This window comes from Rhipicephalus microplus, chromosome 9, assembly GCF_043290135.1.
Source record: "Rhipicephalus microplus isolate Deutch F79 chromosome 9, USDA_Rmic, whole genome shotgun sequence".
Taxonomy (NCBI): Eukaryota; Metazoa; Arthropoda; class Arachnida; order Ixodida; family Ixodidae; genus Rhipicephalus; species Rhipicephalus microplus.
Window position 1 is genome coordinate 96505803 of NC_134708.1, and position 25273 is coordinate 96531075.

At 45.3% G+C, this 25273-nt stretch overlaps 2 protein-coding genes and 1 long non-coding RNA gene across 7 annotated transcripts in view; 2 read left to right on the plus strand and 1 right to left on the minus strand.

Moving 5' to 3' along the window:
- Positions 1-10262, plus strand: LOC142772038 (uncharacterized). The gene is made up of 2 exons (XR_012886262.1): positions 1-97; positions 10100-10262. It is a non-coding gene; the product is annotated as an uncharacterized LOC142772038 (long non-coding RNA).
- Positions 10012-24749, minus strand: LOC119163145 (uncharacterized). Of its 3 annotated transcripts, XM_075874115.1 has the most exons (5): positions 24614-24749; positions 23246-23343; positions 22114-22184; positions 17280-17404; positions 10012-14799 (listed from the first exon to the last, which is right to left on the minus strand). In XM_075874115.1, exons 2-5 carry the CDS (start codon positions 23284-23286, stop codon positions 14782-14784), a joined length of 255 nt encoding a protein of 84 aa, XP_075730230.1. In that variant the 5' UTR covers positions 23287-23343; positions 24614-24749; the 3' UTR covers positions 10012-14781. The 3 variants fall into 3 exon arrangements, with proteins under 3 accessions (XP_075730230.1, XP_075730229.1, XP_075730231.1); XM_075874114.1 differs by lacking the exon at positions 22114-22184; XM_075874116.1 differs by lacking the exons at positions 10012-14799; positions 24614-24749 and adding an exon at positions 16520-16592 and having other exon boundaries at positions 23246-23643.
- Positions 22342-25273, plus strand: part of LOC119163144 (uncharacterized) — a 33104-nt gene continuing 30172 nt past the window's right edge. For 2 of the 3 annotated variants that reach the window (XM_037415089.2, XM_037415090.2), the window contains exon 1: positions 24621-24801. In XM_037415089.2, coding sequence (XP_037270986.2) covers positions 24621-24801 — 181 coding nt within the window. Of the gene's footprint in view, positions 22630-24620; positions 24802-25273 lie in introns of those variants that run through there. The other variant, XM_075874113.1, reaches the window with a different exon arrangement.

The following is a 25273-nucleotide window of genomic DNA, read 5'->3' on the forward strand; positions in this document are numbered from 1 at the left end:
GAGGCTCACTTTGAAGAATGCCCTTTTGAGCAAAAGCGAGCAGATGGATGGAAGAAGCTGAAGGGAAATGCTGTACCAACGCTTTTCCCATTCAAAGGTAGGCACTTTCCACCGTGTGCAGTGTGTTATTCAGTATGAGGGCTCACCTTCATTACCAAAGTAATGGCGGGTGCTCGAAAACACACACACACATATATATATATATATATATATATATACACATACACACAAAAAAAAAAGCTAACATTTTCATGGCACTGCTACTGAGGCCAGAGCCGTACAAAATATTAATAGTTATGGCACCTCCATGATATTGTGATATATTTTACTATTGTCTTCTCTCCGTTCCAATCTCTGTTTTCCCTTTATTATTATTATTATTATTATTGGTGTTATTATTATTTCCTTTTTATTTTTATCTATATATTTTTTTAACAATCACTGTTTCTACGCGTCCTCCCTCATACTTGCGTCACTTTTCCCGCAAATGGTCTTTTCCCAGAAAACTTCCAACACCCCACCTTTTATCCTTACGCACTTATATTTCTACGTACACGTGCGAGCTGTGCATGTGAGCTGCGTGCCACCTACAGACCAGCCGCGAGCAAGGAACTTTTAGACTATTTACAGCGTTAAGCTTTCTCAGAAACGCACCTATCACGACCTACTCAGGCTGAAAAGCATGGCTGCTGTCATTTTCTTCCCCTGCATTTTTTATCATATTCTTTGCACTCTCTCTCCTTCCCTCTCTTCTTCATTTCGAATCCCTAAAACCTAGCGTTTGCCCTGAACCTAGTGCTTGATGTCACAATTTGTTTGTACATTTTTCTGCATCCAGTTGCTTCGAGAAAGCGAAAGCCACCGATGGAAAGAGCACTGCCTGCGCCCAGGTTAAACCACAAAGAGGTGACCGACCCTGCCGATGTACCTCACGCCGCATCAGACGTAGTGGAAATGCTCCCCGAGTCATCTGAAGCGGTATCACAAGAAACGTCAACGGACAACATGGAAGTGAAGAGCCCAGGCGTCGAAGCTTCGAACATCAGAATAGCAAACTCGTCTGATGAAACTCCCGCAGTTAAAGAGACACAAAGAAACTATGCTCAGCTGAAAAAGCAGTTGGCAGACATAGAAAGAAAATACGCCACGCTTCGAGAACATCACAGCATCACTACGAACACAAGCCAGAACCTCAGAAAGCAAGTCCATAAGCTTGAAAGTAAGGCTGAGAATTTCGAAAGAAATATACGCTTCTTGAATGCAGATCAGGTTTCTGCTCTTTCTAAAAACAGTACCCAGGGTCACACTTGGTCTGTGGAGACAGTTAAACAAGGTTTGAAAATTTATTTCGCTTGGGGAACGACCGGGTACGAGACCCTGGGGAAGTTGGGTTACCCCCTCCCATCTAGCAGGACGTTAGCACGGAGGATCCAGGGATTGAAATTCCTTCCAGGAATTCTTCAAGAAGTTTTTGATGCTATGAAGTGCAAGGCATAAACCATGGAAAACGTGGAGAAAGACTGCGTGCCGTTTCTTGACGAAATGAAAATAGCTACAGCCTTTTAATTGGACCGAGCTCAAGACATTCTCCTTGGAGGTATCACACTTCCTTCAAAGCCAGAGGAACCCGCTAATCACGCTTTGGTGTTCATGTTGGGCGGAATTAATCAGCGGTGGAAGCAGGTGATCGGATATGAATTTACTGGATGATACGTGGATGGTGCCTTGCTCAAAGACTATGTGCTCGACATCGTCCAGTGTTGTAGCCAGATTTCTCTCAGGGTCCGAGCAGTCACATGTGACATGGGCTAAGCAAATCAAGCAATGTGGCGAGAGTTTGGGTTTTCAAGCCACAGAAATTCCACTACCGTCTGCTCAGTACAGCATCCATGTTTGGGAGGCAAAGAGCTTTTTTTTACTGCTGACGCAGCCCATCTGTTAAAGAACCTGAGAGGGCAACTTTTAAGCTCCAAAGTCTTCACAATGAGTGATGTCACCGTGCGCGACAACAAGCTCCCGCCACAATACGTGAAACTAGAGCACGTCCAGGCGGTAGTAGACTACGACGCAGAGAGAGAGCTTAAGGTCGCACCTGCCCTGTCCGAGGTTCATGTGAGCTGTGGTCACTTCACAAAAATGAAGGTTGGAGTAGCTCTCCAATTTTTCAGAGAAGCCGCACCAGCTGTTAGATTTCTGGTAAACGAAGGGCTGCTTGACCCAGCTGCCGAAACGACAGCGTGGTTCATGGACATAGTGTCGAAGTGGTATGCTTTGATGTCATCACGCCATCCCACTTTATCTTTAAGCCACCGAAATATGGACAAGTATTCTGCTGCTCTGAACACCCTGCGCCTTGCAGCAGAGACAATCAAAGGAATGAAGATGGGCGCCACAGCTCAGTGGAAACCATCCCAAGCCGGGCTTCTCATTTCCACGACAGTTGTTCTTCGCCTTCAAGAAGTCTTTTTGGGCAATGAAGGCTAAGAGTTTTTCATAACGAGCCGGTTACTTCAAGACTGCCTCGAAAATCTGTTTTCTGTTGTGCACCTAATGAAGCCAGTGCTAATAGCATATGATTTGAAATGTGCTCTGAGGCTTGTGAGCGTGAGCCAATTTTTACATACACCGTGGACAACAAATATGAGCTTAATGATCGAGACTACCTCGTCTAACTTCTTCCTCAAGCGAAGAAGCAATACTCAGAAAATTTGTATGAAGAAATAGAGGACTCCGAGATTTTGTTCATTCAGGAGCTGACGGCAACGGAATGCTGCATTTTGTACTATCTTGGAGGCTACATCCTGAAAAGCGTTGTGAAGTCCGTATCCTGTTCCCAGTGCAAGGATGCCCTCCTTGGTGCAGCCAGCAATGAATATGCTTCTTTGACAGTTCTCAAGGAATATGTGAGTGATGAACAAAACTTGATTTATCCGAGCAGGGAAGCGATCCGCACTCTGAAGAACTACGAGGAGCACTTCATGGGCGTTATTGCGTGGTGTACAAACAATGTACACACGATGAAGTCGCCACTACGCTCTCTGACAGAATACCTTGCGAAGGTAGACCGGCCATGCCTGAGTACTTGCGCAGAACATAAGGAAGAAATAGGCAAGATGCTGGTAGCCACCTACACAAGACTGAGGCTACGCATACATTTACGTCAGAAACCATCCTCACATGTCGGAGGTCACGGAAGCAAAACTTGTGCTGGTGTTAGTCTACCTTAACAGCAAGGCCCTTTTATATCCTATATGCGCATACGTATGAGAAAAAAAAAAATCGACGGAATTAAGCACACAGTTCATAATCATCTTGTCCATAATATATTTTGCGTAACAGTATTAAACGATTGTACTCCATCGCGTGTCTTTGTTTTGACTACCTAGTGCATGACACAGTTTGCCACCATGTAATCGTGTAGGCGGCGCGTAATAGAAACAATGGTAGTAAGGATGTCGGGCATTCGTAGTTATATACACAGCAGCTACCTATTTTAGCATATTTCTCTTGCTTTCCGCTATGTCTATATGTGAGCGGGTCCACAGAAAGCTCGTGGCGACAGTGCAACTACGAAGACGAGCAGTTGCCCGCCGTTGTCAACTCTTATTATAAGAGAAAGAATATTAATCTCTATACCTTCGCTAATTCTCTCAAACTAGCGGATGCGTCACTGAATGTTCACTCTCGCTTATCATCTACTCTGGCAAAGGAATGAATACCGAAGCTAAAGTAGAATGCAAGCGCCTACTGCAAACAGGAGCCACCGCTATCGAGGCGCTCCCCGCGACCGGCGGATGCAAGAAAATGGCGGTTGCGCTAGCAGACAACGCGGTTGTCCTCACCCTAGGAGGGCGCTCGCATCGAGGCACCCTATCCTCTGTGGTCGGCACCGGGTAAGCACGTGTTTTCCTTCGTCCGCGTCCCCTTTGGGAATCGCCGGACTGTAGCCTGCCTGGGTTGGCCTGTGGCACCTCGGCAGGCGTGTTTATTTGAGTGCTAGCTTCGGTACCGTGCGCTAAGCCCACAGCGGTGCCTAGTGCTTGAAGTGGTCGTACCACACCCAGCCGCACTTGCCGTAGGCCTACGCGTACGAGGTTTGTCTAACACTCGCGACCAGACCCAGTGACCATCATGAGAGTGCGCAGCATAGCCGCGAGAGACCTTTTCCCGACCGGCGTGTCAAAACTCGCCATTGCCAGCTGCGACATGCTCGCGGTTTCACCTTATTGTGAACGTCCGCGTGCGGGTGCCTCTGCTCCCCGAGTCCCGGGAGAGGACGTTGTACTGTTGTTCGGGGTGCCGCCAAGGGCAATAAAGTGTTGTGCGTTTTGTATTTGAACACTGTTTTGCCGCGCCGCACTAAACGCCTTATTAGTTGAGCGCGCGCGGAGCGGTGCGGTGCGCTACACGCGAGTAGGTGGCGGAGTCGGGGCGCTGTGGCTTGCTAAGCGTGAACCCGCGGTGATCATTCGCTACAGTTAGTAGCGGGTCACCATAGTTGACACAGTGTAGTATCTAGGCACTCGGCAGTCAAGCATCAAACATTAAAGAAATCACACTCTATTTCAATGCACTGCGAACAGTCGTTCACTGCGGTGCACTCTAGGAGAAAGGGGCTGCAACGTCGTCTAGAAGTTTCTATGCAAATGACCTCGTCGAGCAGACCACCCTCATTCCCCTGCACTTATCCAGTTTTCTATACTGGTACCCTCATTAGGGCCTAACCAGCATGGCAAAACTATGTAGCTCGCATGCTATGACGTCACTTGCCATCGTCTTGACCCTTTTCCAACAGCGGACAGCAAAGTGATGTCAGAGCTTGGAACAAGACAGAAGCTCTCGAAATTTGAACTTGCTGATTGGAGCCAGCTACTTATGAGATCAGATCACTGGCCGAACAGTAAAACTGGGGATATGTAAACTATTGATTTTACTAAAAGCAGCCTGTCCTTGTTTGTTGGCAACATTTAGAATGTACTTCTATGTATGTTAGCAACTCTATATAAATTAATTTTTGGTTTGATTAGAGTGCTTGATCAGCCACTCCTTTGTTTTATGTAATGCCAGGGCAAACATGCAATTTTCAGTTCAGAGAGTGGTCATGACGTGACACCACATGAGGAGTACCTGTTGTCAGATGAACGTTCAATTACTGACACTATTGCTACAACAGGGAGTGATTTTTTTTTTCATTTCTCCTGCGTTACCGAGAAACTGGTGCAAAGTGTGACAACCGCACATTAGACGCTACAGCCGGTCATCGAATACATCGGAACCGGGTGTCCAGTTTTCATTTCTCCTGCATTACCAAGAAACTGGTGCAAAGTGTGACAACCGCACATTAGACGCTACAGTCGGTCATCGAATACATTGGAACCGAGTGGCCAGCCAAAAGGATGCTGCTGCAGAAGTCGATGCCATTTTATCAGCTGTGAGAACAACTGTGCATTGTTGATGGCGTGGTTCTGAGGGAGGACAGAGTAGTTGTGCCGTAAGTTCTCATAGCAGACCTTGTTTCTTTGGCCACGAAAGGCATCTGGTCATCCCAAGAACTTAACAGACATTGCGGAACAAGTGCTGATGGCCAAATATGCACAGACAGGCCGAAAATACAGTGCAAAGCTGCTACGTGTGTCAGTCTGCAGAGAAGTCGGCAAGACTTGGGTGGCTCTCTGAATCCTGTTACCTTTCCAAGAGAGCGTAGGAAAAAATTGACAATGGACATTGTTGGACCACTAAACATGTAATAAGTCCAAAGTTATTCATAACTTCGGTATATTACGACACGAATTGGCCCAAAGTTTGTTTCTTAAACGTGGTTACGTTACAGGCTGCCATGAACATTTTAAGGGCAGTTTTTAGCAGAGAGGGCTACCTGACAACAGACCCCAGCAAGCCCGAGCTGTTTAAGAACTTTTTGGAAGAAGGGAAGAGACAACGGGTGCGTTAGCGCAGGAGCGCTGTAAGAAGCGTCACCCTAGGCCAAGAGCAGGGAGGAAACTCACTCTTCATTCAGAGAGCGCGCATAACATTGGTTTCAGGAATTTACTGTTTTGCGGCGCTATGCGACACATCACGCGAAACCGAAACCGAGTATCTTCATTTTAACACATGAGCAGCCTGACACTATAATGTAGCATCGCGATATATCTCAGCCCGAGGAAACATTGCCTTCCACTGAGACAACGGAAATAAAGCATGTCCCATTTGGAAGTCCGCTATTCAACGGCGCAGTGGCCTACCTGGTTATTGAGACAAGTGAGGAACTGACCTGAACGATTGTCCCGAGCTTGTCCAGAGTTGTACCTTTCAAGAAATTTGGCACTGTTGTGTGCCCATGTACTCGTCAAGTGCAAGGAAGAAGGACCCCCGGTGCTGCCTTATAAAAAATCCCTACTGTCGAGATACTCTGACAGTGGATTAAGGTGAGTTGGTGGAAGAACTGGGATCCTAATTCTGTGTCTAACTATTCGGCTCTGTACAGTAGCCCTTTGTTGCATTCGATTTCAAAGAAGCCTTAAAGATCCAACAGCTGAAGACTGAGTTGTGCCTGGTGTATTCACGTGCTACCCATAGTACAAGCAGCCAACCATTAGCAAGGTGTGCAGTTACCCTGGTCAACGCGCCCTGGAACTGGACAATGACAGCTCCCTGAAGAAGGAACAAAAACATGGCAATTTCATCTGAGATGGGTGGCCCAACAGTGATCGACAACGCTGTAGAGCCTGATGATGCTCCTACAGCTGCTGTGTAGCAGATTGTCAAACCAACCTGCGATAAGACATTCCTGTGGACGATCGTTCTTGAGTGGCTTCTGCGCTGCTTGCAAGCAGCACGATCCGTGAAGAGCAGCTGGCATTTAAAGCTATGGCTCAAGATGAACCGCTTGCTTTCGCGAGGCAGTTTTTGGAATGCAGACGGACACAACTTGAATGAGTGCAAGTAATTTTTTGCACCACGGGAAATGCACAAAAGAAGAAGCACGAGCTTTAGCTCAGATGAGATCTTGAGACTGAAGAAGACAGTAGATAAGTATACGGAGGAGCTGCACAAACTAAAAGACGGCTGCAACGTCAGCACCTTCTTTGACGTTGTCACAGATTCTCAGTGAGATAGCGTGATGGCTTTGTTTATAGGGGACAAGATCAGGGATTACACCAAAAAGAGGGCAATATGGGATGAAACAACTGTCAGGTAGTGCATAGTTAAGAAGACTTTCAACCAAAGCATATGAATACAGTGGTTCAGAAGGTCTTGTGTGCTTGTCATGTAGAAAGGGGGACCACTAGGGGGTGTCGAGATGAGCGGAAGCCGATGCGTCGGCTCCGCCTTCTGCTATACTTTTTGCTGGTCTACCGAGTTTAATCTTGCCTAATTTTTCAGCAATGTTTTCGCTAAGTTTAGGGGAACACCCGGATGCCAATTTTGGCCCGGGCCACTCCACTTTTCTCCCTTTCCAACCAACGTTTCGCCTTCACTCGCTAAGCCTCGAGTAGGCCCAACACGGCTACGGACCCCTGTGCTGGCGCGTCCCGCCCCTGCGCCGTCATCATGCCCGAAGCCATGGTGGATGGAGAAACATCACTGAAGAGGAAGCCAGTGCGCCTGGCTGGATCGACGCAATCTGACGCTGACCAAAGTCTTCAACTACTACCACCGGCAAGCCAGCCGGCGCCCGCATTGGCGCCCGGCAAACCGGAGCTGTGACGAGGGTTGCAGCTGCCAGCCGACTCCCCCCGCTCTCAACGGATCACCACCGTGTCATTATTCGCCCCGGAGGTGGCCTGGATGTACATAGGTGCCACAAGTTTAAGTTCTTGCCAGCTCTACTACTCGCTGCACGACTCCAACCAACGGCGGCAGAGAAAGATATTGTTTGCACTAACGACACGCAGAATATCTTAGTGATCAGCACGCCAAACCTACAAACGGCCGAAATGTACGCCAAAGTGCGAGGAATTGTTCTCATGGAGCGAGAACATCCAGTATCCGCTTACGTAGCGGCGTCTGGCACCACCAGCCGAGGCCAAGTCTGAGGGGTCGACGCTGACCTCCCAGACTCAGAGTTACAACGCCTGTTCGTCTCATCACATAACCCCACGTTAATGGGGGTACGACGAATCAAGGATACAATCACTATCATCCTTCTCTTCGATGAACTTAAAGTCCCGAACTATGTGCGCTGCGGCATGTTCCTGCTGTGTTGCACGCTCTACAAGCGACAGATCGACACCAGTCGCAACTGCGGCCGCGTCGGGCATCGACAAGACGCCTGCCCTACCTCATCTAAGAAAGTCTGAACACTGTAGAAAGTCTGTGAACACCACACCGACACTTAACAAGACCTCAGTCCATAACTCTACGACTCTTACAGGCGGAGGCGTATGCATCGCCTCTAACTTGCTCTGAATACATAGATGGCATAGATCAGGGGTGCCCGCGCTGTGGTCATCCCAAATGTACTCTCCAACACATGCTGTGGCAATGCGCTACGTTGCGCGAGAGCAGCGAGTCTCCCTCTAGGGAGGCGGACTGGACTTGTCTCCTCACAAGCCACGACAAAGGATACCAGCTTAGGGCCATCCAGAGGGCCCACGACATAGCCGTGGAGTTTAACCTCCCCGTCCCGTCGTGGGAGTAGCCCACCGGTGTTGCCCCCTAAGGGGGATTGAGCGCCGCCTCCGGATATTAATAAAGTTCTTTGCCTGCCTGCCTGTCATGCAGAAACACTCCGCAGAAGTATATTGCTACTTGAACAGGTGAAGTTTGCTTCATTCCTTTGCTGTGACTGAGACAGCAGACACAACTCGATAGCCCATCTGCAAACCAGTCTAAAGTCTGTAGAGCTGTCGAGCACTTGGAGAAGACACTTGAATATAATAAGCAGTGCGACGCTCTTAAAGGTGGTGTGAGCCACAATTTACAAGTGGTGTCAAGGGATAGAATAGACCAACTAACAAACTCCAAGCTGTGCTTTCTTGTTTGCGGCTCAGCAGCATGTTTTAAAATACTGGTTGGGCACTTCACTGAGTCATACACGAGACCAGACCCTACTGCAGCCATCATTCGTGCTGCGAACACTGAAGAACTAGGTTTCAAGTTGTGCATATTGTGACAGATAATCATATAAGACAAGTGTCTCGGCAAAGAAAGTTTTGTGCGAAGGGCAAACAAAAATGACGAAGCCACGTCTGCCTGCATGAAATTTGATCAATGCTGCATCGTCAAAAATGAGACATCCCCATTTCTAACAAAATGCACCGGGGCCAACAAAGAGATCTCCACAGCTCTTTTAAAAGAGCTCTGCAAGATGCAGAATGGCTCAACAGTAATACCGATTAGGCTCCTGATGTGTTTGATTCAGGACAGAGATTCTGAAAGCTATGCATACGTGTAAATAAAAAAAGTACACTCTCCTAGTCCTCATGGTCCGCCAGCGCAGACCGCACTGCGATGTCTTGGTCTTAGGCCTGGCTTTTGGGGCTCGAGGTCTCATATGTCCAAACACGAAAAGCGCGGCAAAAAGAAAAAAAAAAATTGGCCTAAAGAAAGGGATCTAGCCTGGTTAGGCGCAAGAACACTGGTCTGCAGTTTTCACCGGCCTGAACCGTTTTTGAAAAAAAAAAAAAAAGTCAATTGACAGGGGTACCTTGCTGCCCTTTTCTTGCCTGCGTCAACTCCCCATACTCAGTCACCAAACTCCCCCCATCATTCCGCCTAATGATTAGTTAGCACAGTACTTAATATAATAAAGTAGAAATTCGTTCATCAGTAACAGTCTCCTTTTTTTTCTCTTTTTTTCGTACTTCTCTCCTCTTTTCATTTTTTTTTTTTTGCAGTACAACACTGCACAAATTATTCTTCAGATCTATAAAAATGCCTCAACTGGGGCAAATGATGAACACAATGACTATTGACTTTAAATCAAGAAGTGCGCGAGTCTACCTCGCGCACTTCTAATACTATTGTATTGTTAATACAGTAAGCTATACTTCACTGTATGTGCATTGCTTCTGATTCCTTTAATCTTTTTATTAGTCCAAAAACATGACTTTAGTAGCAGCTGGCCAAGTACACTTCATTTTTCCCCTTGTTACAGCACTATACAAGTCTTCTGGATGTGGCTAGACACCCTGTTTAAGGAACAAGAAAACATGGCGGACGCTGACGCTAAGGGAATAAGGTCGGGTGTGCCGAGATCTCTACGGTTGGGCCGAGGAGATCTTACCAAAATTGAAAAATAAAAATATGTTTCAGTGCCAGTCTTGTTGTACCTTTTTTATCTTTGTCGTTCGGGCTTTTTCAAGTTTCCACAAAAGAAAATATGAATGCCGTGCATGCAGTGCAAATTTCTCAAATTTCTCTCTACCTGCCACAGCTGCACCTGCAGTACTCTAAAGACAAGCTGGCCACATCTGCAAGCATGAATTCTTAACAGTGAGCACCACCACAACTGATTCCATGGGAGAAGTGCACAAGTGGTCGGTTCTTGTCGATGACGGTAACACGAAGCCGCACATCCGTAAGAACAATCCCTATTCAGCGATACAAATGACTCTGGACTGGAGCGACCCAAGTAGACTTTTGTGGACAATCACAATGAGGTTAGGACAATGAAAGTCACCCAGACGGTTTTTTGGGAAAGGAGACATATTGTCTCGAAGCTTACCACAACGGCAAACATTGTGTCTATCAGGCTCCTGCCGAGTGAAAAAAAGTTAATTTTGGTTCTGGCACGTTTTCTAGTTAGCCAACTGAGGCACTATTTGGCTTTCTTTGGAGAAAGGTAGGATGTATCGATGCCATGAGCATGAGAAGTGTGCTTTGCGAGACGCAAGAAAATGCTGAGAACTGGCGCTGTTTTTCCATAATTGCAGAGGAGTGTGAACTCAAAATCGTTTAGTGCGGCCACAGCTGTTATCATCCTTCACATTTGAAACATCAATTATCCAGAGATGATGCTTTTCCCAGTGGCAGTCACGCATAGGCTGTAAGAATGCACCAGACCTAATGGCTTCCCAATCCAGAGGTGGCAACCCTAGCTTTAACTGGAGGCCACGTAGTCCGAGTTAGGGCTGCATTGATATAGAGAAACTGAAAAGAAATGCACCTGTGGATGGACTATTGCCTATCAGGGCAAGGGAAGACTGATGTATTCAACAAAGGAACTTTTATCACTTGCTATAAGCCTCAATAAGTTTAAAGATATTGTTCTTGACTAGTGGAAACAAACAAAGGAAACAAACCACCGTGGAAACACCACCGTGGACTAGTGGAAACCACCGTGGACTAGTGGAAACAAACCACCGTGGAACATGCCGTTAGTGCTTTGAGGAACATCATCTTGATATACCGAAATAAGGACAGAGCCCACAGAGAACAATATCTAGAACTTCTGAGCAGGAAGCTTATCAAGTCACAGCTAAGCGACCGTGCTATGAATATCACAGGCAAAAAGAATGGAATGAACGTATATGCCAACGCTTTAACCCTCCTTCACGGGGTGTTCCCTTTTGGTTTGACGAGCAGTCAATGCCAGGCCTCGCACAAGGGGCGATGCTAGGGGATGTTCCCTTCGTGCAATGAAGATGGCTGGCTCCTTTCATATCCGATTGAGCCCCCGCTCATCCCCAGAGCTAGCACACTTTTCTAGCATGCAGCAGAACATACAATGCTTGGAGCGACGATGTCAATATGGACTTTATATGGAGTGTCTCGACAACAGTAAAGACCTATAAAGAGTATGTAACTGCCACCACAATAACGAAAAAAAATGCAGCAGCAAGGTTTTTTGCGCCTTATTTCTCTCCCTTCCTGCTCTTTGTCAGACAAAGCAGTGAAGCATCCTGGAAAACAGTTTTTTACTCCGAGTACGGAGGCATCTAATGCATATGCCTGCATGAAGGGCTTAAGTGAAAGGAACAGCAATGCCACTGACAATGTTTGCGAGAGAATTGACTGACCAGAGCCTTTCAATTCTACTGGCTTTAAACTAGTAGACTATAAGTGTTGACAACCACCTCGACACAATTCAGCCAAGTGAAGTTGTGCTTATAGCAGATTTCGAACTTATTATTTTTTTCAACGCCAAATTAACAGAAGCTGGCGACACATCTGAAAATTTGTAGAGTCCTAAAATGAATGCTATCTTCAGGTTGAACCCTTTGGATTAAGACCTATACCTCTGCCATGTTATTGGCACTGGTGATAAAGGACAGAAAAGCCTCGTTGGTCCGAGCACAGCTGATGGGAGTGTTGAAAAACAGGCTCAGTTATATACATAGCAACGCCTAAGCACAGTGGTAATGGCGCTTGGTCCCTTCTTTGAGCTGGCATTCGAGACCATGTATTCTTAAGTAAAGAGATACTGAACAAAGTGTTTTGAACCAAGATTTTTAACGGAATTGAAAGAATGGGTGTCAAAACCGATAATCCTTCATTTCAGGCAGAAACTGCAGCAGAATAATAAATTTAATGTGTTTTTCATAACACTGCCGTGTCGCCTTCTCTAGTTCACGGCACGGCCACTGTTGCGCCGTGAACTAGAGGAGGCAACGTTTGGCGAGCTCACACATGCCCAAAAAGGGCAAGCCAACAATGCCGGACGTTGCCCACTTCTCCAGACCCGCTCAGCTCTCCAACCGGTTCCCAGAACCACTATGAACAGCACCGGTAACAATCAATGCCTTCAGCTTGAATGAAGCATCAGAGCTTTTGTGGAAGGGGGAGAGTAGGATGAAAAAAAAAAAGAGGTGGAGAAAGGGCAGAAGACAGGAACACGTGCACTCTGCATGCGCCTCGGCATTTGTGAAGTCACAGCTCACGCGTGCACGGAGCCATCATGTGCTGAAAATTATTAAAAATACAGCTAACTGTACACAAATACAGAAAATTAACTGTCAGAACAGTCACATTTTCTGAGTAGTACATAGAGTTTTTACCAGTTATTCCAACTTTTGTTCAGTATCCCTCCAAGTTAATAACGTGGCTCTACGCCCCTTTGTGAGGAATATAAACAATATGAAAGCCAGGACAAATGAACCACACAGCGCAACTCCTACTTGACCATTTTCATCGCAGCCCTTGCATACATATTTAATGGCTCTGGTCACCAAAGCACATGAACAGTGCTCGCAGATTGAAAAGCGACAAGGCAGGGCTGTGTAATGCACAAACTTCCTTTCCCGACTCCTTAAGTTCCCTGTGTCTAGTCAGCAATATTTCAATTCCAATTCTTTTATCACAGCCAATATTACCTTTAGTGGCCAGATTCATAGCAACATGATTACAGTTGTCGTGGGCAACTGCTCACAGCTCTTGTTATACCAAAAGAATTATCTTGTGCTTCAATATGCGAGCACTACACAGTGCCTACAACAAAATCCAAGGTGCGCAAAGATACTCTGAATTTCTAGTAGCCCAGCGTAAAGATTTAGGAGGCTCTTGCACATCCTCTGAAAGTGCAAAATGCATTGTCAAACATCTACTGAATTAACTCTCACATGAATCTTGCAGAAGTGAATTATAAATGCAGAAATGAATCAACAATAATGAACTGTACACCATGACATGATTATGAGATGTGCTGTACAGGAAGGCGACTATCTGGTGCCGTTGAACGAGCACTGACATCGGACAGTACATGGGCCGCCTCCATCAATATGAGAGTTCCACAGCCAGGATCAAAACCCATTATTTTTGGGCAAGCTGCCAAGCACTATAACCACTGCTCCACTGCGACATAGGTGCAAAAGTGACGGCTGCACCCCTTTGCTCATAAGGTGCCGAAGTTGCAAACACTACGCCCGTACCACGTGCAATCAAAGATGACGTTGCCATGTCCCACGAAGAATAGGACACTGGTGCAAAAAGCACACTGAACCATATGCAAGGTGAACATGCGGGACAGCAGAATTAGACTTACAGTGCTGTCAATGAACGGCGGCTACGTAAGAACTGCCAATGCTCACATCAACACCGGCAGCACAGCAGCACGAGCTTGGGCCATACATGGTGTCAGCACTCTGAGCAGACTTTCCGGGGCAGCGGTGTCCGAGTTTGACTGTCTCCGGCAATGACTTTCTCGAACAAACGAACCTGACCACATGGTTTGGTGCGCACAACACTGGCACAAAACCCCACTGCACAGCGACCACTTTTTGAGCACAACACCAGTTTCACTTTGCATAAGCAAGCTTCGCATAAGCATTCTCGTGCTGGTGCTTGCAGATGTCAGCCTTTTGAGTGCCCTTGCAAGAGAACCTCTGCAGGATGATATAGTGTTGCAACCTATTACCACACACCGTGCATCTCACTTGACACAACACGTGACGGTCTGCTTGCTCGCACAGGAGGCAGTTGAAGATCTCAAAGTTGGTGCGTTGTTTGCAGAGATGACACAGCAGTTGTATGAAACTTCACTAGACAGGAGCGGCACCGGTGACACGGCAAGCTAGCAAGTGGATGCCGCAGCTGCTTGTTCTCCAATAACAGGACCATGCAGCCACACACAACTTCACAACGTGTGCACTTCCAAGATCGGTGGAAGGGTATCTGAAGCACCGGTGACACGGCAAGCTAGCAAGTGGATGCCGCAGCTGCTTGTTCTCCAATAACAGGACCATGCAGCCACACACAACTTCACAACGTGTGCACTTCCAAGATCGGTGGAAGGGTATCTAGGTAGCACAACAAAATGGCAGTTCGATGCGCTCATCCACTTCAGCATGTTCCGGCCCTCATGCCGAGTAGGAAAAGCATCGTCCCAGTATTTGGCTCGAATTACGGCAACCGCAGCACCTGCACAAAAAAAAAGAGAATGCAAAGGCCAAGTCAGCGTATATCAATAAATGAGCATTTGCATTGAAAAGAAAAGAATGCAAGGTAAGTAATGTAAGTAATATCATTAAATAAGAACACATCAAAAAAAAAGAGAAAAGGATGCCTACGACATGGGACAGGACTGTTTCGATTGGCTGATAATCAAAGCAAACGAAATCGAGGCTAATTTATTTTGACAATCATACGGTAAATGCTTGCCCTTAGCACTTCCTATAATCTTATTTTACATATACCATTTCCGAACTTCCTCTCTATGGCTGTTTTCACGTCTGAAAAGTTGAACTTAGCTTATCCCTTTTTGAACATCGTTTATCTCCGCTCTCTTGCATCTTTTTGTAGTTTCAACATTAATAATATCCGAGGTTTTAGTTCCCCTAAACCACAATACGCATATGAAGAACGACGTAGCGGAGGGCCCCAGAAATTTCGATCGTCTGAAACGATCCAATGTGCACCGGCATCGCACAGTGCACGGGTCTCTAGTATTTCCCCTCCATTGAAATGCAACCACCTTGGCCGGGATCGCACCTGCGACCTTCGGGTCAGCAGCCGAGCACCGTAACAGCACAGCACATGAAAATTGAGGCTAGTGAATGCAGTGCTTGCACAGTCTTCACACTTACTTGTAAAGAGCTGTACACTGAGCCAATAAAGGCTGACATCGTTGTCACATGGCATACTTCATTAAGAAGTACCACATCATTCAGGCCTTAATAATGAGACATGACAAACTTTGTTGTTTAAACGAACTCTGCTAGAGAGGAGCTTTCTCCCTTTTAATGTACACCATCATTGAGTGCGGTAAGTGTCCACACACAGACCATTTGTTAGAATTTCAATCGTATACACATATTAACCACACACACAAAAAAATAACATTTGTGGTATATCCACAAACGAGCTGTGTTTAAAGGGTCACTAAAGTTCAAAACGATTTTTCTCTTATTAGTAAAGTACAATTTCAAAATCCTTAAAAGACCACTCTTACCACCATACGACGCTTCGTAAGCGATAAAATGAGCAAAAATAAAATGCAGGTCGAGACGCCATCTTCATAATCTGGCACCAAACACCGTGACATCATAAATTTTAGAGGAGTCTACTGGGTCCTATCTGGGTTCTAATCGATAAAAGTGAAATACATAGTCATATGCAAGTGTTATAGACCAAGCATATGAAGTTTCAAAATACTTTAATGCGCCAAGTCACGAAAATATGAAAATACATTTCAAAATTTTTATGTCATGCGCGAAAGCTTCGGCCCAAACTTAAAAACAAAAATTCTACTTTGATTTACTTCAACAATAATGAAGTCATAACTATAAAACATATGGCAATTAAGTGTTTGGAGTACACTTTGTCAATTTAATTGATATATGGGGTTTAAAGTCCCAAAACCACCATATGATTATGAGAGACGCCGTAGTGGAGGGCTCCGAAAATTTCAACCACTTGGGGTTTCTTTAACGTGCTCCCAAATTTGAGCACACAGGCTTACAACATTTCCGCCTCTATCAAAAATGCAGCCGCCGTAGCCGGGATTCGATCCCGCGACCTGCGGGTCAGTAGCCGAGTACCTTAGCCACTAGACCACCGCGGCGGGGCCAGTTTGTCAATCTAAACGAAGTTGTTATTTCTTTCCAGTGTCCTTATAAATCTTTGTATAACGATGTGATAGAGTGACTACCTTTTCTTTCTCTGTTTGCCTGCTTCACATTCCTTTGTTTTCACGCCTACGTTTTTCCCCTACACTGCAAGAAAAAGAAGAAAAGGTCCTAGACTTTTCTTTTTGAAAAGTTCCAACTAGCCACGTGTATGACTCTTTATAAAGAAGCATGTCAACTCTCTTTGGGGGCTCATTATACGCTTCTTTGAGGGTTGTATGACTGCCAATGAGACTTGACGTGCCTCTTTAAAGCACCTGTACACAACCGCATGGTCCAACATTTTTAATGGAGAACTAACTGTGCTGTTGTACAATGTGAACATGCTGCCACATGAACTCTGCAAAGAAGTGCTATAATAGGCAGGTTATAGGGCTTAGAACAACTCGCTTTGGCTGCTTTCAGTTCCTCGCTTGTCATTTCCACCTTTTTCTCATAGCAGAGAAACGTTAATAAAGAGAATGATAGAGAAGGAAAGGTAAGGAGGTCAACCAGTCCAGGATAACCGGTTTGCTACCCATGGGAAAATAGAGATTGAAAGAAGGAGAGGTAAGAGAGGAAAGCGACAGAAACATCACACAGCATCTGCACAAGGACCTAGTCAGTAAGAGTCCAATAATCTGTCGTGGAACGCGACAGCACTCTCACAGCAACTTGACCAGGTCAGCCTTCGTCATAGCCCTTTGTAATGACTATGCCCAGGGCGTAAACTTAGAACAATGTCAGTGATACATCATCAGTACACAAAAAATGACCGAGCAGGGCTCCACTCACGTGAGCATGTGTCATGGCGGTGGGGTATAAGGAGCACCTTCCTCCTAGTGGTAAAGCAGCGAGACGCCTCTTTCTCTTGGATGCTTTCGCTCTGGCAATACCACTTCTCTCGGTAGTCTCGAGCCCTACAAAACAGCAAAGGACAGCGAAAATATGGACCAGGTGGCCAAAACTGCATCACTGCTATACCAAAGGGCCATTTCGTAGGGCAAAGGCCAATCAACAAGCTCAGGGGTGCGGAATGTTGCCCATGGACAAAATTTCGTACACAGAGGATCGGTCAGTCGAAGAAAAGAAGCCTGGGTATTGTTTTTTGAAATTGAGGATTTGCAAGATGCGCAGCACTGTAATTTTTGCAAAATTTGATCAGCATGGTCTACAGTATAAATTAGCGAGCTTATTTGGGGGGAGGGTGTAAAAAAAATCTTGAAACCTATTTAATGACCTTCAAAAGGTACACACAAAATTTACACATAACAATTTTGCATCCACAAGTACTAAGTTATCTTCCCTCTAGTAGCCATTTGCAAGTGAGGGAAGAATAAGTAAGTATTTGTTTTACATACTTATATCACCGATATTTAGCGAGATTCAATACCTCTGGGAAGCCCGCCAATTTTTTAGCACTCGTGGTGTTTTCGGACGGTAAACCACAATATTGTATATTTTTTAGCACTCGCACACTTTCTTATGGCCACCTCTCGACTTCGCCTCACCTGACCACTTTTTCACAGAAAGAAGCGATGTCAGGCTCAGCTGCTGAGCAAACATTTTTTTGCGGTAAGTAGACACATTCAGCTATACATTGTAATGAGCATCGCCATCATTACGACGAAAAATGTTGACTAGTGTTGCAGATGACATTCTAGAACTTGGGATCACTGCAATTTACCGATCATTTCCGCTTTCACCTTGGCAAAACCGCAATTCAAAAATTCAGGCCATTCCAAACAGCAATGAGGAGGTCCTCGGATACGCTCGCTTGGGGCATGCTCAGTGATGTCTCTCAATTAGCAACACTAGAGAATTCTAACGTGCACAGCATTTGAATTTTCGCACATAGGGTATAGTGAATGTACACCAGTGGAGAAATAGAATAAGCTAGGTTTCTACAATAATGATTGCGTGCTTGCCAGATTCTTTGCACCGCCAGATGACCCTACCTATCCGGCCTCTCATGGTTACAGTTGAAGTAACCAGTTTTTACGCTAGGCGCAAGGTCTAAAGACGAACTGAAATTCACAATTAGCACTAGTTGTATGTTACTGGTTACCGACGATATTTATGTGCTCGTCCACTTTCATAGCTTGCGGTCGTATTGGCATGTACAACACGTGTGATGACAATGAAAGGACACACTCATTTCACACTTTCCGCTCTTCTAACAACACAACTGCGGCTTACAAGGGTTTCCCGACACGCTGACAAATGGGCACATGTCGAATCTCTCTCTCATTTTGCCCCTTTTTTGTGGTTTGCATCGTTACTTCATGAAATCAATCGAAGCAGCAAGATGAAGATCAGGCGTTAGGAGTGAGAGCATTTTCAGGCATCGGTGCCACAATAGTGACACTCACAACACCGACATCGTGGATATTAGCTTATGTCACTCAGGATGGCATGCGCCATACCAAACACGTCACAGTAGTGTCGAGGTGACAGAGTACTGAAAGCCACTTTGGGGTTTTGTATGCTCTTTGCCCTCAACATACAAATTTTCAGGCAATAAATGCCATTCAAATTTGTTCAAAATTACTTATCCATACCGAGCAATTGTATGAAAGACCCATCTCGAGCTTGAAATTTTGCATAAGTGAGCCGTTAAAGAGTCGTATGTGGAGAGTCAGGACCATCACAAAAAAAGTCAAACATGCTCTTAGCTTTCTTGAAGAGTAGTAGGTTCAACTGCTGTAGCCCCACACCTTTAAGCTACCCTGTGTAATGGGGGGTCAGAACCCCTCAAAGCTGTTCTTGCAGCTTCTAGGTGTCCTCCAATAACAGTCTTCTCGGTGCAGAATAAAATTTCAATATTGATATATAACCCTGCTTTAATACTTCGTCAGTTAAGGTACTCAACCATTCTTTTTGTATTTCGTCCCTATCATTGTTCATTATTGCTTAATCTTTCAATTTATTTTTCATTTTCTGCAATAACTGTGGTACTGAAAAAATTGGGCAGAAGCCATGTACAATGTGTGAACATTTCAATCATTGTACTAAGTGAATGAAGTGCATGATGCTATTTGGTCCACTGAGATCACAGGAAGAAGCTTTTGCCATTTGACTGGCTCATTTCATAGGAACAAAGATGAAAATCAGTATCAGTACATGCATCACGCCTCAGTTCACGTTTGGCAACAAACACATTCCTGAAACATGAGTCAGCTCATGCAACCACCTAATAAACATGTCCAACACCCGTGTCACAAGGGTGCTTGCAAGGCCATTGAACCGATGCTCTATCGACTCAAATGTCGAGGAGGAACTTCTACACGAGCGTTCTCGAAGCCCATTGAGTCAATAGCCTATCAAGTCAATGGAGCACCCCACAACTCTACTGAAAGTTTCATGACCATGGAATGATAGAAGCGCAAGCAGTGCCAACGTGTCTTCTCATTCACAGTGTACTTAGTGTACTCGTAATCGTGATTAAAAACGGGATCAGAAAAAACTAAGTAACTAGAATGCTTTGAAAGCAGTATATGTGAACGTTGTGAATTACTTCATAGAGTATTCTTGCCACATGAAATGTGCAAACTGCACATACCCTCGACAACTGCCAGGTGCTCAATTTAAGCAAACTGTGGCTGTGTATCGCTTGCCAAGGTTTCAATACTCAATACCTTGAAGTTGAATATGCATTGATAACTATGAATAAACAATTTAATAAAATATGTAAAAAACAATAGACATATTTGAGTTTTTAAGCGATTTTATACAATTTAACTTGAGGTAACGAATACGAAAATAAGGACCCGCAGCACTACACAGTTTTTGCGATAAATTCCTGAACTACTCAACGGCCGTTCAAAACAGCACGTAGTGGCGCGACAACCCCATCGAGTTGATAGAGTTGTGGCGTTTCGATGGCCATTGACTGGATGGTCTTTCAAAAGGGCCCGTGTGACACAGATATAAATGCCTTGGTATCAATGTGCTCACCACGTCAACAGCCGTACGATTGACTGGCTCACTACTGCGGGCTGATATTGGAGACAGTAGGCGTGACATAGTTATCTTCTCATTCTAGGTAACTTCACTGCTCTGAGTATGCTAAACATGCCTAGCGCTTCTTAGTCGGCATTGATACTGATGAAGTATAGCAGTCACTGCATATGAACACACACTGACATTGTAACTCAGTGAAGTCAAAATCCCTTCCATTCATGATTCTTGCATGTCACAGTGGCAATAAAGCCTTCTCCCCATTTTAAGAGCATTTTCATCCATATGTAACAGCAATGTTTGTCGAGTGGATCAGTTTTATTAGGCATGCCCCTTGTATTAATTCCCAATAAATGTGGAGCAATGCCCCCCCACCCCTTCTTAATGAGATTTCGAATGTGTGCCTTTTTCTCCCCTCCCTACATTTTTACCGTTTCTATTCACCTCATGAGGGCAAATGAAAACAATTAATACACGTGTGTTCAAGCAAACATTTATATAGTAAGCACGAGTGTATTTTCTTTAGTTTTAGGGCTGTTTCACCACCAACTTGAATTTTAATGCAGAGCTCATTTTGCAGAAATTACAGCGCCAGCATTGTTGGTTACGAGCAAAAAATCATCATCTAGTGCACGATCAAAAAATTTAGAGATGCACAAAAGATAAATATTAAAAATTTAAAGGAACGAGCGAGAATGAAACCTTGGCTGTATGGGTGGCAAGTAAATGATCTACCACACAGCCACTCATTTGCTTGGAAATACAGTGAAAATAACTGCCTCTGCTTGGAAATGCAATGAAAAACACTTTCATGTTTTACAAACACGCTTGTCCTGTATACAAGAATCACAATGCAACATGTAATATCTAAGTATTACATGGAACAAGCATACATTGCCATCAGGCATCAGGACATGACTATCACTACTACTTTGTTGTTTAACGCCCACTACCTATTACAAAACGCCTGCACGCATTCCTTTAAAAACCACGTAGTGGGTTTCACATTCACGTGCATGCTGTTACGATGCTACATTTCACGATGAACATTTCACGTGCATGCTGTTACGATGCTAGCTGGCGTTCCTTGCAGAGACACCAAGCGCGCCCTTCACAGACACGAGAAGCGACCGTCGAAGACTCTGCGTGCATCGAACAGCGGGGCTGCGCCCTTCTCCTCGAGCGTCTCGGCGCCTATTAAAGGCTGGCACATCTGGCATCGGCTGCTTCCTCGTCCACGTCTAGTACATACGTTGCAAATATAAACATCTTGTTTCTTTCTGGCTGCCTTTTGCCTTGCCACTGCCTGGATGCTCTCTCCCCTCGCGACACGCTACCCAAGAGACCTGTGGGGCCTCTTCGTAACAATGAGTAACTGCTTGTGGTTCAAAGCGTGCTACCCACTACACAAAACGCAGCCATGTGCAAAAGCTTCGCCAACACAAGCCCCTTTCAACTTTATCGCTTGCATAGTAGCAATCCACAATTTAAAGTTATCTTGTAACATCATACAGGGGTGCAGTAAGTGGTTGAAGTGCGCACTAATGCCAGGATATCGCTATCGCGTTCAACTCTTAAGACAAAGCTTAAGGGTCTCCTAGTTTTTTTATTCATAACCAACAATGGGGAGGAGGGGGGCACTTGCTTGGGATTTTAGAGCAATTCTTACATCTTTCTGGCCTTGTTAAGTAGTTTTGGTCGACTCTTTGGCTTGCTTCTCCAACGGCCTTTTTTGCCCATCTGCAAGAAGCGTTACCTCATGGTCAGTAAAATGGCAACTTCAGTATTTGACATTTCAACAGTGTCCTGCAATAAAATTCAAAGATACATTATAAGTGCGACTGGTTCTTGAAATTTCACTCCCAGGAGTTTCCACTTCTAAAACCAGCCCGCTCATGCGCGGAAATTTTCTTGTGGTACAGATCCCTATTGTGGGTATGAGCCAAGTTCACAAACAAACCAACAAATTCTTTTTTTTTTAAAACAGACCAATCTCACGCTTTTATTAAAGAATTCTACAATAAAACCTATCCGCTTCTTGGCCGATCCCTCAGCAGGGGTGTGTGCCCCACATTCAAGCGTTTACCCTACTCCACTCGTAAGTTCCGATCTCCGTGGTTCCCGATCGAGGATTGCCACAACTGTACCACTTTTCACATCCCGGGATGCGGCTCCTCACGACAAGGTCAGCCGGTGCGCATTGCCTAGTCTCGTAGCACGTAGCCTCTCGTACTCGTGTAAACCTGTTCGAGTGAAACGACGTTATCCGCCTACACTAATCGTTTAACGTAGCAGCGCGTTCGTTGAAGCGCTTGGCCACGCTCTTCGCAGGGGGACTTCGGGTTCATTGAGACCCTGGTCAATCACTGTACATTTAAACTGTGCCGGTACACGAAAGCCTTGACGAAGTCTGTACAGTAAGCCCCGAAAAAACACTCGTTGACACGGCTGGCACTGCCAACGGTGAAAAGACGTTTTGGGATTGTCCGTGGAAGATAAACGCGATTAAAAAAAAAGGCAGCACAGTTTATGATAGAAGCATACTATGCACCATACGCCATACACTAAAAAAAAAAAAAACATACCTACGATGTATTTCGTGATATCCGAACTTTCAGACGCAAGCGCAACGCTCCAAAAGCGTTGTCCGTTCTAACCCGCTCTGTAGTTTTACGCTTTCTACCGCTGGCCTTTGTAACGGCTACGAGAGTTCAGTGGTCCTAAAACGCGTCGAGAGAAAAGGGATACTGAGCCAAACGAGCGCCAGGCAGCAAATAGGGCCGCCAGATGATACGCCTTACCTTGGCATTTCGAGCGATGCAAGCTGAAAGGGCCGCCACATGCGCACCGCCAAGGTTCTTCCTCAAGTAGTTTGCAGAGTAGTCCTCGTACCGCGAAGCTGACGAGACGCAACACCAACAGGACAGTACATTTAGCGAGAAATATTCAAATACAGCCGCTCTGACGAGGGAAGACACAAACGCAGAGCAAGCACAAAGCGCATGCAACCACTATTCGCCAAAACAAAACGGGAGGTGGGCGAAGACTTTATATCATCCTTTCCAGTACTCATTCTTGATCCCATACTCTCTCTCATACACTTTCCTTGCACTTTCTCTACGCCACCTTTCCTTCCTCCGTGCTCTCTCTTATTTTACTATTCACAGCGTTGCCAACGTAAAATTGTCAAAAGCACCAAATTAACGAGTATAACCGTCACAGTTCCTTTGTTTACCCTTCAGTGTCTTGTTGTGGACATGCATGCTGTTTATATTTGTACGTGCTCCTGTATTAGTAAAGTTCAAGCTCTCATTTCTTGTTGTATTGTGTTGACCACAAACGTCTATAATTTTTTAATTGCAGTTGTTTCACAACCAGTGCTGAGTACGACTGTCTACCCTCCTATGCCGGCAAGATAGCAACAAACACATTATTTATGTATGACGAAAATGTGGAATTATTCGGGTTTGCGCAATCTGACGTGTATTTGTCGTGTGGAGTCTGCATCACCTTTCCTAAAAGTTTATATTTCCCAAGATTTGGTAAGGCACGTCAGCTGCTAAGTCGTCGACAAGATGTCTGCATTATCAACTATTGCTATTAAAACTTAAGACATGCCTCTGTCATCAAACTGCAGCTCAACGGGACACTTTCACTTGTTGGGGCGGGCTTCTACAAAGCTAGCGTTTCAAAAGTAGGCTCTGCTTTAAATACCTCACTATTTGTTTAGCAACATCTAAAGCATAACGAAAATTCTTTACAAAATCTTGAATTCATATATGCGTTATGATTGTTACTGATGACCACCAATTCATACCGATTACCAATATACCAAGATCAAAGCAGCCAATTTTTGATCGCTACCGATGACAGCGCTATTATTTGCTGATCACGTGATTTGCTCGTTTGTCAACATTCAACAGGCATGGTAGGCAAACGTGGGCAATTTAGCGTCCGGTGTATTCTGCTGGCGTCCACGAGATGAGCTTCGTCCGAGTGTACTGGTGCATTGACTGGTAGCCGCTGGTAATTTCGTGGTTCGCGACGTGTGGACCGTGTGCGCGGGGTGCAAGGATACGCAGCTGTGTGAACTGCGGTTGTGGGTGTTCCCAGTGTTTGCCGTGCTGCCCGCATATATACCGTCAAAAGAAGTGCTGAAGTGAACTTACTTGCGGAATGGTGGCTACATGTTGCGTGCCTGGATGTAAGAGCCGTTCACAGATCGGAAGCGGCACCCGTTTCTTTCGTTTTCCAAGATGCGATCCTGAACGACGCCGAGAATGGATCCGCGCGGTGGGAAGGCAAAACTGGGTACCGAACAACCACCACCTCATTTGCAGCAAGCACTTCTTGGAGGGTAAAATTACACTGAAGTCGGCTATTCTGAAATAGAATGACATCGTGGTTAAGCATTGTGGTTAATAGACGCACAAAATGAATGCGATTGCACACAACTACCTAATCATGTGGTTGGTTGGAAGAGTTCGTGTGACGTTTTGTCGATGCCTTCGCGCGCGCACATACGCACACACAAAAGGAAAGAAAAACGCGCATGTGTTGTAGTTTGTCAAAAAAATTTTTCTTTATTTTCAAGCGATTGCCCATCATATTCCTTTCCGACTTGAACTTTTTCAAGGGTAAAACGAAATTGTCAGGTTCTTTTCTGGCTGATAGGCTATTAAAGAAAAGCAAGGTTCTGTTTGGCGTTGCATAAGTCAGTTGCCAGACTGTGGGTTAGTTGTTGCCAAACTGCTACCAAGTTTAGCGAAAAGCTTGCCCCTGTAGTTGTGGCTTCTCCGTGAGGGTTTAATGTCATCCGTGGTGCATTT

Coding starts and splice junctions, on each gene's coding strand:
- LOC119163145 (XM_075874114.1), bottom strand. CDS start 23,286: ATGTGGCGGCCCTTTCAGCTTGCATCGCTCGAAATGCCAAG. Junction 17,405..23,245: donor GCATCGCTCGAAATGCCAAG/GTAAGGCGTATC, acceptor GCTGTTTTGTAG/GGCTCGAGACTACCGAGAGA. Junction 14,800..17,279: donor CCGCCATGACACATGCTCAC/GTGAGTGGAGCC, acceptor TTTTTTGTGCAG/GTGCTGCGGTTGCCGTAATT.